The 13506-nt window shown below is 38.3% G+C and overlaps 1 protein-coding gene across 10 annotated transcripts in view; it reads right to left on the bottom strand.

Annotated features, from left to right (window-relative positions):
* NAV2 (neuron navigator 2) overlaps positions 1-13506 on the bottom strand; it is a 642916-nt gene that overhangs the window by 17946 nt on the left and 611464 nt on the right. For 7 of the 10 annotated variants that reach the window (XM_038406029.2, XM_038406028.2, XM_043516356.1 and 4 more), the window contains 8 exons: positions 10654-10737; positions 9711-9822; positions 8862-9007; positions 6610-6618; positions 5829-6001; positions 2292-2445; positions 738-897; positions 147-247 (listed from right to left, as the gene is read on the bottom strand). In XM_038406029.2, the coding sequence (XP_038261957.1) occupies positions 147-247; positions 738-897; positions 2292-2445; positions 5829-6001; positions 6610-6618; positions 8862-9007; positions 9711-9822; positions 10654-10737 (939 nt within the window). The remainder of the gene's footprint in view (positions 1-146; positions 248-737; positions 898-2291; positions 2446-5828; positions 6002-6609; positions 6619-8861; positions 9008-9710; positions 9823-10653; positions 10738-13506) is intronic. The other 3 variants (XM_038406026.2, XM_043516355.1, XM_038406024.2) reach the window with 1 other exon arrangement.

Here is a 13506-nt window from a genome sequence, read left to right on the forward strand (position 1 = left end):
TACTAAAATAATTTTAAAATGTTTGCCAAAAAAAATGCAAAACAGATTCCAAGGAGTAAAGACATGAGTTCAGGATCAAGCCCCAACCCAGTTACATTTCAAAGCTGAGGACAGGGTGTAGAGGCCTAATACAGAATGAAACTCACCTCCTTCCATTTAATTTCATCCTGAAAGTTAACAACTATTTTAACATGCCTGCCTCCTTCCTTCCGGGCACAGCCATCACCAGGGTCATCTAATAGCATGTCTGTGAATGGCAAACATCAACAGTCTCTTAGTTTTACAATGACAGCAATGAAGAGCCTTACACCAATATTTTTGTTACACTGGGACAGAACACAGCTTAGTCCTCACATGCATAGAGGCATAACATGAGAATATTATTACTGACATCCCTGCCAAATCTGCAGATGATTCTCAAAAAGGGAAAGTCACAGAAAATTACCACTGTCAGTTACCCCATATTTTCCTTCCTACAAAATATTATGTTGGCAAATGTACACAATTAAATGGATCTGAAAATGATTCTGTGTAGCTGAGGTCATAATTGGAAAGCTAGGTTTTAGGATGTAGCAGAACTATGATGACATTCTAATAGAAGGGTTTATCCCAGTGGCTGACACATATCCACATCATAGCCATTAATAATCCTTACTCTTTTGTTTCTCATGACTAGCCAAAGTGAACATTCCAACTACAGGATAAAACTTGCCCATTGCCTTTCACAGTATGCTCACCGAGGCTGGTAGACTCTGTGAGGCTCAGGCTGTGCTGAGACAGACCCATGGACTGTCTTGGCGAGGATGAAATGGAAACTTGAGACTGAGCCCTGCTACAGCTGCCATGGTTTTCAGACTTCAACCGGTCATTTTCTGCTTTTAACTTCTCAATCTCGCTCTTGAAAAGAAAAGTCAGTAGACAAGAGGCACATGCTACCTCAATTCATTTATGAGTGGCTGCAAGTATACATTTCAAGAAACTAACTAAAGTATCTAAAGAATAAACACCAGGTGTTTAATAAAATGCACTTTTCAAAATCCCTTTGAAAAACCTGCATATTAAGAAATCTAAGGGGGACACACTTTGTAGTGACTGTAGGCCAAGTGCATGTGAACACAAGGGGCTCTTTGTGTTCCTCCCTTCCATCCCACAAGCTCCTGGTGTGCCATCCTGCCATCCACCTATATTTCTGGGATTCCCTGAAATCTCTCTCCCTGCCAAGGGTTATGTGTGCCTCCCCGTTTCCCTTCCTTTCATTCCTGGGTTCCCCATTCTCTCTTTTCAAGGCAGAGGATCAGTGTATGTCCAAATTCCCCCTTCCACCTGTACCAAGATTCTTCAATCTCCCCTTCCTGCCAGAGGTTCTTGTACCCCCTTTCACTCTATTGCCATTCTTCCACATGCTGGAGGCTTTGTGTACATCCCCATATCCCCCCATGCTAGAGGCTCTGTCTGCATTCACCCCTCTACCATACCAAGATCCTGCAATCTCCCCCACACCAGGGTTCTGTGTGTCTCTCATTTCCCATCTCCCATTTCAGGATGTCCCAATCTCCCCTACACCAGGGGCTGTGTGCTCCCCCCAAGTCTAGGGGTCCTCTCCCGACTCCTCCCTCCAATTCCAGGGGTCCCACATCCTCCTCACCATGTCAGGGTCTGTGTACATGTTCCCATTTTCCCTTGTACTCTCCATTTCTCTCTAGCCCTACCACCCTAGTTGGCCAAGCTTGCAAAGGCCTCACACTCAACTCAGAAATACTGTCCCTCATCTCCTTTTTTTGATGTTTCATTGTTTCCCAAATCAACAGCATTCTGGCCACTGATGTCTAGAATATTCTCTGAAATGTTTGAATTGATTGGATGCAGCATTCAAAAATTATTGTGTTACATACAGACAAAGAGAAATGCTGTTAAGTGTAGGGCTTTTACAAGTTTGTCCAATGAAAATCCTTAAAATTCTGATTAAGAGTTTCCCAAAGCACACTACAAGTCACTTCACCACCCCCACTGACATGCAGTCACCCCTGGGTAGAGCATGGCAACTGTCTAAGTGACCACTGGTGGCGGATGAAGTGATTTCTTTATATAAGTAGCTGTAAAATTGAAAGTGTAATGCCAGAGGCATGGGTTGCCATGTCTACATTGGTGAGAAGAGCCCTGGGACCTTCAATCGCCATGAGGCATCACTGGACCTTGATTTTATACATCCTCTGAAATTATGTACTGTGGTGGACTGTTAGTCCTTAACAGATAAAAGCAAATTTTATTTTGGGGTTTTGTTCCATTCCTACCTGCATCCTGTTCATAGCCTCCCGAAGCTGGTCTAGCTGGTGGGCAGAGCTAAGGGCCTCCAGACGAATATCAGTCAGTTTCATCTCTTTGTCTCTCAGCTCATTCCGTAACTGCATGACTGTTTCAGCTTCACTGTCAGTACATTCAGAAATACTGGGAAAGGTTGTAAAACAGTCACTTAACCAGAAAGCTTGAGAGCATTACTTTCAAATGCTGTTTCAGAGTATTTAATTAATAAAGCAAAAACAGATTTTCCCTGATTCAGCAAGATGTGCTTGATGGACAAAAATCAGTTGCTGCTTACAGTACCAATGATGACATAAAGTTCTACATAGAAGGTTTTTGCCCCACTTTCTCCTCAATTCTAAAATACTGATATAAAATTCTTGCAAAATTTTGCCCCATTTTCTCTCTAGTTATCTAGTTATTATCCCTTGAGATTTTTCTCATTTAATTATCTGATATTAACATTAAATCTCCTCAGATGTTGCCCTTTTCTCCAATTCTTGAATACTGATTGATATAAAATCCTTGCAAATTTTGCTGATTTTCTCTCTATCCTATACAGATATAAAAAACACTCAAATTTTACCTCTTTATGTGTATCAACTATGGCTATAAAATCCCTCAGACTTTTACATTTTCCTCTAATTTATGACAATGGTTCCTCATATTCGTACCCTTTTCTTTTTAATCATTGAACACTAATATCAAATTTCAGATTTTACCATTTCTCATGTAATTACCAAGTACTGATTTGAAAAAATCCTCTCAGGTTTGGAGGCGTTCCCCATATATTTTAAATGCTGCCCCCCACTTCTCTTTTGGAGTGAACCTGTTGCCCTGAGTCATTCTCCATTGGAGGTACCAGGGGGGTTAAATTCCCTCCCCCAGCTTCCCCTGATCAGGCCCATGAGCCCATCCAGCCCAGTATCTGTTGACCTTTATGTTGATAAACTGGAGAGGATTCACAAGAATGATTCAAGGATTAGAAAACATGCCTTATAGTGATAGACTCAACCTATTTAGCTCAACCTATTTAGCTTAAGAAAGAGGTTAAGGGGGATGACTTGATTACAGTTTATAAATACCTATACAGGGAACAAATATTTAATAACAGACCCTTCAGTCTAGCAGAGAAAGGTATAAACAACCCAATGGCCGGAAGTGGAAGCTAGACAAATTCAGACTGGAAATATGGCATAAATTTTTAGCAGTGAAAGTAATTAACCACTGGAACAATTTATCAGGTGTCGTAGTGAATTCTGCATCACTCACTATTTTAAAATCAAGATTAAATGTTTTTTTAGAAGAGATGTGCTAGAAATTATTTTGGGGAAGTTGTATGGCCTGTGTTACACAGGAGGTCAGACTAGATGATCTAATGGTCTCTTCTGGCCTTGGAATCTATGACTATGAACCTATGACTCAAACATCAGAAACTAGCTCTACGAGCACAGGAATTACGCTTTGAGGGTAATAAAATTAGTACTTGAAACTAAATTCTGGCCATTACCTATCCTGGGACAACATTAGTATTTCTTTCAAATTAGTCATCATGCAGGAAATCTTTTAAATGCAAAAAATCCAAATAAATTAAGGAAGCATAGAGAGTAGCAGCAGTCACTTGGAGATTGACGAGTTTACAGAAAGATTTAAAGCTCAACAGGTGTGCACAGCTGAATGATTCTGGAGGGCTTTGGAACTCTACCTATTCAGACATGATAAATCCCTTCTTGCTTTAAACCACTCATGCTTAAAAGTTTATTTTGATGGCATTTTTGTTGTTCTCCCCAAAACTCTGGGTGAACAGCCTTTCAGCACATACGTTTTCTGGAAGATTTTCCTGCTGCCTCTTCATTCCACTAGCCCCTCTCTTTCTCTGCCTGAGCCTTGTACTCAATGTAAAGCAATTAAGCAGATTGAAGCTGATGTTCAGGTGCAGGAGTTTGTACACAGGAAGATCAGCACCAGAGCTGTATGCTTTCAGGGAGTTTTCAGTTTAAAATGTCTCTGCCTAAATCCGTAAGTAAATGAGCAAAGTTTTCCCTCCCATCAGAAAACAAGTAAACCAAAACATGTACACCTCATGCATACTGGTGCCCTGCTTGAAGCCCTCCCCACAGATGAAGTATTTGACCTTTTCTCAATTCATCTCCAGCCCACTGGCTCTCTAGATACTTGTCAAGACTAGCCATATTCACAGAGTATTTTGATTGATGACAGATATAATCAATTTCAACATTAAAAGCTGGCTTTAAGCTTTGACTATTCCATAGTATTATAGGCTGAGGTTGCTTGAAAGTGATGATATTGAAATTAAGAGGTAAAAGAACCATGACCTTTGCATGTGGTGGGGGGATTATTTCATGCTAGCTACATCTTATTGACATTGTTCTCTTGAATCATACCTCCTTACATAGAAACAAATGATGGGAAACTTGAAGTCTGGATACTATTCAAATGTATTTGATCTGAAATCAATATGGAAGTCTCATGAGACAGGATCTCTTACAATATTTTCAATGCTTCCTGATTTCAGCTAAGTGGCATCTCTATTTCTACTAATCCAAATCAAAGTGAAGAAGTTACTGATGTACTATAATTATAAAACAGCTTTACAAGGTTCTCTCAGCACTTTATAAACATTAATTTATCCTCAAAACACCTCTGAGGGAGGTACCATTAACCTTATTTTACAAATTATCAAACTGAAGCAGAGAGAGATTATGTGTTTTGCCCAAGGTCACATAGCAAGTCAAATGACAGAGCGGAGAATTGGACTTTTGGCATAAATGTTTGAAACAATTCTTATTGTCTTACTTGAACTAGTTCAACCACTTTGAAATTAAACTCTTCTCTGAAGTTATAGTAACGTGTGTTGTCTTTACTGAAAAGAAAATATGAAATTCCAGATGCCAACCTGTGCTGGAACAGCTGATAGCACAAGGAGAAGTTTCAATTAGTTCTGCAGTCCAAGATCACTGTGGTTGCAATTACTTCCCTTACATGGTGAAAATATTGAATTACTCTATAGAAGAGAGCTGATGTCTTTTGGCTTCACAGAGTATTATGGTTAAGATACAGGATTGGGACTCAAGATATATGTTCCCAGCTCAGCCACAGACTTCCTGTGACTCCTCTGGCAAATCATCTAATCTCTCTGTACTCCTGCTGTAAAACAGGGACAATAATACTACTACTTCCTTTCTTCCACCTTTGGTTTATCTTATTTACTTAGACTGTGAAATCTTCAGGGCAGACATTAGGTGAAATCCTGGCTTCACTGAAGTCAGTGGGAAAACACTGAGTTCAGAATTTCAACCAGAACTGTGTTTTGTGTGTATGCATGTCAAAATAGGGCTCCAATCTCATCTTGGGGTAATATCACTAAATATATGGCACTCCTCATTCCATTAGCTAATCCAGTCCTATTTCTCTGTCAATGCAGGACTGCTCCTTACAGTACATTTCTTATCGTTGTATTTCCAAACCACTCATTTTAAAAGATTTTAAAAAATAAAAATGCTACTTACAGAGAATTGGAATGAGAAGCTCTGAGCAACGGGGTAGAAACAGTTGAGCCATTGTGTGGTAGCTTTGGTGACGAAGGTAAAGAAGAATCAGTCATCTCCTCAATATCTGAATGAGAAGATGCTGACTTGGGAGATTTCTTTTTACCAAATGCTTGCTTGAAGGAGCTGCGTAACTGAAACAAAACCATAAAAGTAGAGACATCATGAAGAATGCATCTAAGCAATAAATTAAGTCACAAAGTAAAAACTCTAGCATGCAAATCTTTCCAACAAAATGGCAACAAATACTTCACATTAATCTTAGCCATTTTATAAGGTTAATAAGGGAATCTAGAATAAGCTCTTGAAAGGGCTGGATGTTGATGCCTCCTGTTTTTAGAGTTCAGAGCAGCAGCTGTGTTAGTCTGTATTCGCAAAAAAAAAAAAAAGGAGTACTTGTGGCACCTTAGAGACTAACAAATTTATTTGAGCATAAGCGTTCATGAGCTACAGCTCACTAATGCATCCGATGAAGTGAGCTGTAGCTCACAAAAGCTTATGCTCAAAGAAATTTGTTAGTCTCTAAGGTGCCACAAGTACTCCTTTTCTTTCTGTTTTTAGAGCGTCTCCCTCACAACAAATTCTGAATTCCATTCAGCACAAGAAACTTTGTAACAATGTTATTACAACTTGCAGTTATAAAGCAACATGGCTCAGACAAGGTTACTGATGCTGATGGGGTTAGTCATGTAAATGGATGGGTTAGCTTTGTATTTTATAGTTTAAAGTAGGTCTTCCTTACCTCATTTACCTGCCAGAGGAAGCGCAAGCAAAAGGGAAGGGGAAAGGAAAAAAGACAAGTTTTAACAGAGAAAGCCAGTGACGGGGAAAGCTTTGGATTTCTCAGACAAACATGACCAATAAACAACAAACACACCAGAAATAATTTTAAACAGGAATCAGAGTACATGGAACTATATTATCTAAAAATGGGACCTTCAAACACATGGTTATTTCACATCACATGAGGGATGGCACACAGATCTGAATCTCAATACTGCCTGAATCTTATTTTCTCCATGGCTAGTAATCTCTTAACTGAGTTGCTGAGGCACTGGTACATCGTGTCTTCCTTCAAGGGATAAATATTTCATCAGGTTAAAATATTCAGCCTTCTCTACCTATCTGCAACTAATAAGTCTTTTGAATGGGATTCCCACTTACAAAACGACTGAAAAATCAAGCATGACGACGACTAAATTGGTGGATCCCTGTGATCTCAGTTCATTACAAAAGTGTAACTCACATGTTTTATAAGTGAATAAGGTTTTTTTAAATTGCACTAAGTTTTCAATGGCAACATGTCTCTGAAGTACTTTTATTTTAGCCTGAAGGTAATGTTTCACTCTGTAATTAGACATTCTGAGTTTAGAAAAGATCTCACAAATATTTGTGAAATAAGCATTCTACATTCACTGGGTGTAACTTATATCCAGTTTATAAATAAAGAATTAATTTTATATCCATTCTTCATTCTGCTATAATGTGGTCCTTTGATGAAATCAAGATACTATTTCCTCTGTTTACCCCAACTGCACTAAGACCCTATATATTATTCTTTTTCACAATAAATAAATGTCCCCTAACCCACACTAAGAATAATGGAATGACAAATTAGATATATAGCTTGGTGCTAGGATGAAATCTTCTAGACCATGGAAACATAAAGTAACTAATAAAATAGGACTGAAAAGATATGATGAGGTATTGATCATGACTGAGGGATTACTGATCATATAGGATTAATTTAGCTGATGTGAAAAAGACTCATTAACTGTTTACAAGGAGGAGAGAAAATGAAGTCCACCTTGCCAACAGAGTACCCCAACAAGTAACACACAAGACAGCACTGTGAGGATTGGGAGAAGCCACTGTTTTCATTTGTTTCAGAGTAGCAGCCGTGTTAGTCTGTATTCGCAAAAAAGAAAAGGAGTACTTGTGGCACCTTAGAGACTAACAGATTTATTTGAGCATAAGCTTTTGTGAGCTACAGCTCACTTCATCGGATGCATTGAATCCAAGGTTTTGGACAATGCGGGGGGCGAGGGGGGAAGAGAAAGTGTTATGATTAAAATATGGAAGTGAAACCATATAGATAGAAATATACATTAAAATGAGAGTCTGTTCAAGTAAAATGTTGCAGTCTCATTGCACAAAGGGAGTTTCGTACATAACCGTAACAGGATCCGTGATAATTTCTAAATAAATGTTCACAAGAGCAAACTATAACATTTTGTAGCAGCATATTTATAATTTCAGTGTACTAAGGATCCAGGAACATTTACATTGAGTGGGAAAGAGGGTGTGGACGGCTTTATTGACTATATTACAAGAACAAAGTATTTTAGTCCAAACTAAAATAAAGCTAATGCTACTAAAGCAGCAATGGTCTAATTAAAAATGGAGTTTAATACTGTGTACCTTTCCTCCAGTGCATGGTACCTTGTATAGAACACATGATGAGCAAATAAAGAGAAGTGGAAAGTGAAAGATGATTATTTTGAAACCTTTTGGAAGAAACTTCTGTCACAAGAGAATTTTAAAAACTGATTTATTTGATTTAAAAATTTCATTCAGAACACAGCCCAAGTTAAAATGGAATGAATGCACTCAGAAGAGGAAAGCAATATGAGCTAAGAGGCTTAATCTTCCTTCATTGTGAATTTGTTTCATTTACTTGGATTTTTCTCTAATGTTTTACACTAATAGACTAGACAATGTATGTCTTAGCCAGGATTAGTCTTTGAGAGCTATTGCAACTACAGGTTTTATGACTGGCCTTTTGGCTAGTGAACGTAAAATTCTTTTCCATGCAGAGAGCCAGCACAAGCATACGCATCACTTAAGATTCACTTAAGTCTTCAAAATAAGGCTTAGGTGTAATTTAAGTGGTCCATAGTCCTTGTGTTGACCTGACGCACAATGGAGAATTTTAACCTGGATGTTCATAGGACAATTTTATATTCGTTTCACACAGTCTCCTGAAGAACTCACCCAGTTTTTCCTCTTCTTTTTCTTTGAATCACTCTCTACGTTGCTTCCCACACTGGAGTGACTAGTAGCACTATTAATACTAGAGACACTATCTGAAGAGTGTTGCCTTCTGATTCGCAGGTCAGCAGGCTGGGCAGTCCCAGTACCTGAATGTTAACAGCGATATAGACAAATTTACTGGAGACATTTCAATATCTCCACTGGTCACTCATCCCGGCAAAAATGCTTTAGGAATTAAGTGCATTTAGAATCACTTGTACAAAATGATGGCATTGCATAGTTCATAGCAATATTCCTTGTTTCTCATGGTACAATTAATATTTCACATATGAGCCTGCAAACCTTTCTTCATGCAAATAGTCCCAATTTAAGTCAGTGAGACAAGTAATGTGAAGGAGACTTTGTAGAATCAGGCCCTTGCTTTGCACTGGAAATTAATTTTTTTTTTTTTAAAGAATCAGGTAATTACTTAGAGATTTCACAATATCCACAACTCTCAGAAGGAGGATTCTATTCCTTTATTGTGCTGCTGTGAGAATTCTGAAATGCTTACAGTGAATTTGAGCAATACAGCAGCTACAGATAGCAAAGTTTTATTAAACTGTTTATTAGACAGCACAGAAGAGTCTGATAACAGTTTATTTAAATAGAAGGTACCAACAAAAATTGTAGGGCTCTACTGAGATACAAATGTATACATCTCCATGTTACATCAAAGCAGGAGCCAATACAGTTGATGATATATACAAAGCCAGTCTCTGGCAAGGTAAATTGCATCAGATATTGCCAAGAGGACTAAATGTCTCAGGAGTGCTACACTGCTGTTAAAAGTCAAGTTTGCCTCTTTACCTGTGCAGGTGAGCTCAGGTGTGTTAATTACTCCATTAATGGCAGCTTGGGCAGCAGCATTCTGCTTTTTCAGGAGTTCAATGGTTCTCCTTAACTCATTCAGCTCAGAATCCTGAAATGAAAACGGAACCAATGAGAGACGGTTCTGTACATTTAGGTTCCACGTAACTGGTCCCAAGCAACCTTCTTTCAATCTGGGTTTAGGTACCTGGTGAATGGTCTGGGGTGCATGAGAAACGTGCTGAGGCTTAGTGTACACTGCACAATTGACTGGACCTTGAAAGCACTACTTTTTAGGGATTCAGATGTTGTCATTCCACAATGTGGAGAAATTATTGTGCATTAAAGTATCACTAAACTTTGGTGATTGTACATAGTGCCATAATTTTTAATAGTGTTTTTACTGGATGTATGCATGTATGTGTTGGGAAGAAGACAAACTGTAATAAAAAGCAATAATTAGCCCTTCTTTTGTTCCAAGCAACTTACAGTCATTATCTAATCAGTCCTCACAACGCCCCTGTGAGGTAAGCAAGCAGAAAGGTTATGTGATTTGCCCAAGGCTACAAAGGGAGTCACAGTGTCAGAGCTGGAAATAGAACTTAGGAAAGATCCAGGTTCCCATTCTTGTGCTGTTATCCCACCAATCACATGCACATTTTTATTTTAAAATACAAATTAAAGGATTACCCTCTTTCACAAGACCATAAGAATGGCCATCCTGGGTCAGATCAAAGGTCCATCTAGCCCAGTATCCTGTCTTTGGACAGTGGCCGGCTTCAGTGTGAATGAACCGAACAGGGTAACTTACCGAGTTTGGAAGACAGGTTTCATAAAAACACCACTACTGTGAACTAATTTTTAAAAATCACTTGGTCCTCCTCCCCATTGGGATGTGTGCATCTACACGTATGCATACTGAATAAATGTTTCTCAAACTTGCCTTTTGTTCTGCTGTCATAGTCAGACTCTGTAGTCGAATAGTCATGTTTCCAAGGCTCTGCTCAAACGCTGCCACAAGGTGAGCCTGAAAATTAAATGAAAATGTAGAATGAATACTGTTCTCTCCACCAAATAAAAGAGTGTGCTTATCTAAGTATTTAAGAAACATTGTATGGCGTCTTCCAGTGTTTGGATATCACAAAGAGAAACAGAGAGGTTAGAGTAGGCTTGGCAAAATAAGAACACCTCTTGCCAAATCTGTTTACAAACAAAACTTCTAGGAGTGACTTATGTGTGGGAGAGTCAGCAATGCCAGAAGATAACAATTTTGAAAATCCTCAAGCTTTGGGACATAAACCAAACTCTGATTACCGGAGATTAGCAGGAAACCTTCCTGGGGTGCAGATTATCCCACAATTGCCAACTGCAGTGTTTCTTCCTCTGGAGCAGTTGATACTGGTCATTGCTGGAGACAGGATACTAAACTAGAAGGATCATTAGACTGATCTGGCATGGCAGTACTTAGGTTTCCTAAAGACATATTGCTTACAGGAAAGATATTCATTACAGTTCTCCCTGATTAATATTCTACATCAATTTTTCCCTATGAGATCAGTGGATGGAGCAGGAATCTCACAAATGGACAGATAGATCAGCAAATAATTGCAATCTGTTCTGGACTGGAGCTTTTATTTATTCTGAAAAGAAAATACAATCCTCCATATAGAGGATAACAGAGTGAGAACTGTTCTAGAGTAACTGGGAATAAAATGCCTTTGAAAAACACTGAGTCTCAAAGTAGGTCCAGTCCATTTTATGTATTTTTCATAGTAGTTTAAAGCTGCTTGGATTTCATTCTAACTAGGAAACTTTTATTCTGCTGCTTTGTTCAGCTTGAAGGAACTATTAGACCCAGTGTTGGAAATCTGTGAGACAACATCATTTAATTTTTTTGTTAGGAACATTTCAGGGACTAAATTTTGTCCTTTGAATATTAAGGAATAATATAAAAGCAGATTGCTACCACCACAATCTCTATATAGAATAATAGTTTTCAGTACCTTTGTACTTCTAAAAAGCACCTCTTACCAGAGAACCTCAAAGCATTTTACAAACAGTAACCCTCATCCCAGGTAGTTAAGTATTACTACAGCCATTTCTCAGATGAGGAAACTAAGGCATAAAGAGGTTAAATGGTTTGTTCCAAGCTATAAAGCAAGTTTGTGACAGAGTGGGGAAGAGAACCCAGAAACCTTGACCCCCACTATCCCATTAGATGACAACATCTTGCTTTATTCATGAATTCTTTTACAAAAAGATAAAGATGCTATGGTGGCCATGATATGGTGAATTATTTTTGTTTATGGGTGGAAAAGGGAGAGTGAAAGAATAAAACAGGAGGAATAGGAGGGGTGTTAGTATATGTGGAGAGGGAAATAATCTCCAGGGCTCTGTCAATGACGTGGAGGTCCCCCCTACTATTTAAACAATGGGATTAAATAATAAAGAAGTGGTTATATAAAAACTGTACATAACTGCAATGATGGAACTTTAAAGGGCATACAATGATGCTCTGAAGGTGTAAACACCAATGCGGTCTCTATGAAATATCCCAAACTATATTAATTCTGTATTAATTCTGTCTCAGGTAAAATCAGAAATAGTAGCATCTTCCCTTTACTGAATTGCCATTAAAAATCAGCTGAGAAATCAGCCAGTAGAGCGATTCAAAAATACTAAATTCTCCTCAAAACATTTTAAATACTTCAGTTTCAGGATTTTAAAATAAGACCAAAATTTGCAGGTTTCACATATAGAAATAATTTGCTAGGTGATGATATAATTTGATTTTACTATGGCTTTTGACACACGATATTCTCATATGCAAACTAGGGAAAGGTGGTTTAGATTAAATTACTATAAAGTAGGTGTAGAACTGGTTGACAAACCATATTCAAAGAGTAGTTGTCAAATGGTTTACTATCAAATTGAGAGGATGTATCTAGTAGGGTCCTGCAGGTATCTGTCCTGGATCCGTTACAACTCAATATTTTCATTAGTGACTTGGATAATGCAGGGGAGAGTCTGCATATAAAATGTGAAGATGACAGCAAGATGGGAGGGGTTGCTAGCACTTTGGAGGACGGGATTAGAATTCAAAATGACTGTGACAAATTGGAGAATTGGTCTGAAATAAATGAGATGAAATTCAATAAAGACAAGTGAAAAGTATCATACTTAGGAAGGAAAAATTAAATGCACAACTACAAAATGGGGAATAACTGGCTAAGCGGTAGTACTGCAGAAAAGGATCTGGGGGTTACAGTGGAATGAGAGTCAACAATATGATGCAGTTACAAAAAAGACTAATACCACTGAGATATATTAGCAGGAGGGTCATATGCAATACACGGGTGTGATAGTCTACCCACGTGTTCATCCTTTTTACAAAACTATAATGGATTTTGTATGCATTGCAAGGTATCATTTGAAAACTCAAATCTGCTGAACAGTATTGTCCTGGTAAAATATGTGTGGCAACATTGTATGTAGAGTAATAAAATTCTACTGTATAAGACATGTTCCAAGTCTGAGGAAACAATTTCAAACCAGTTCCCCAGAGACAAAATACAAACTGATGTCTCAACCAGATCTCAACACAATCATATGGACTATCACCTGATTAAGTGGTCATTCTTTGGTAGGAAGAAAGGGGTGAGTGAGAAATTTACATCTTGGCAATGGAACAGCTGGGGGTTCCCTTATAAACAGACTGGCTGTTGCCTGAACCCCAGCTGGAGATGATTCTCAAAGTAGAGGAAAAAGATATAAAAATGAGCAACACATCTCTCCC

This window comes from Dermochelys coriacea, chromosome 6 (assembly GCF_009764565.3).
Source record: "Dermochelys coriacea isolate rDerCor1 chromosome 6, rDerCor1.pri.v4, whole genome shotgun sequence".
Taxonomy (NCBI): domain Eukaryota; kingdom Metazoa; phylum Chordata; order Testudines; family Dermochelyidae; genus Dermochelys; species Dermochelys coriacea.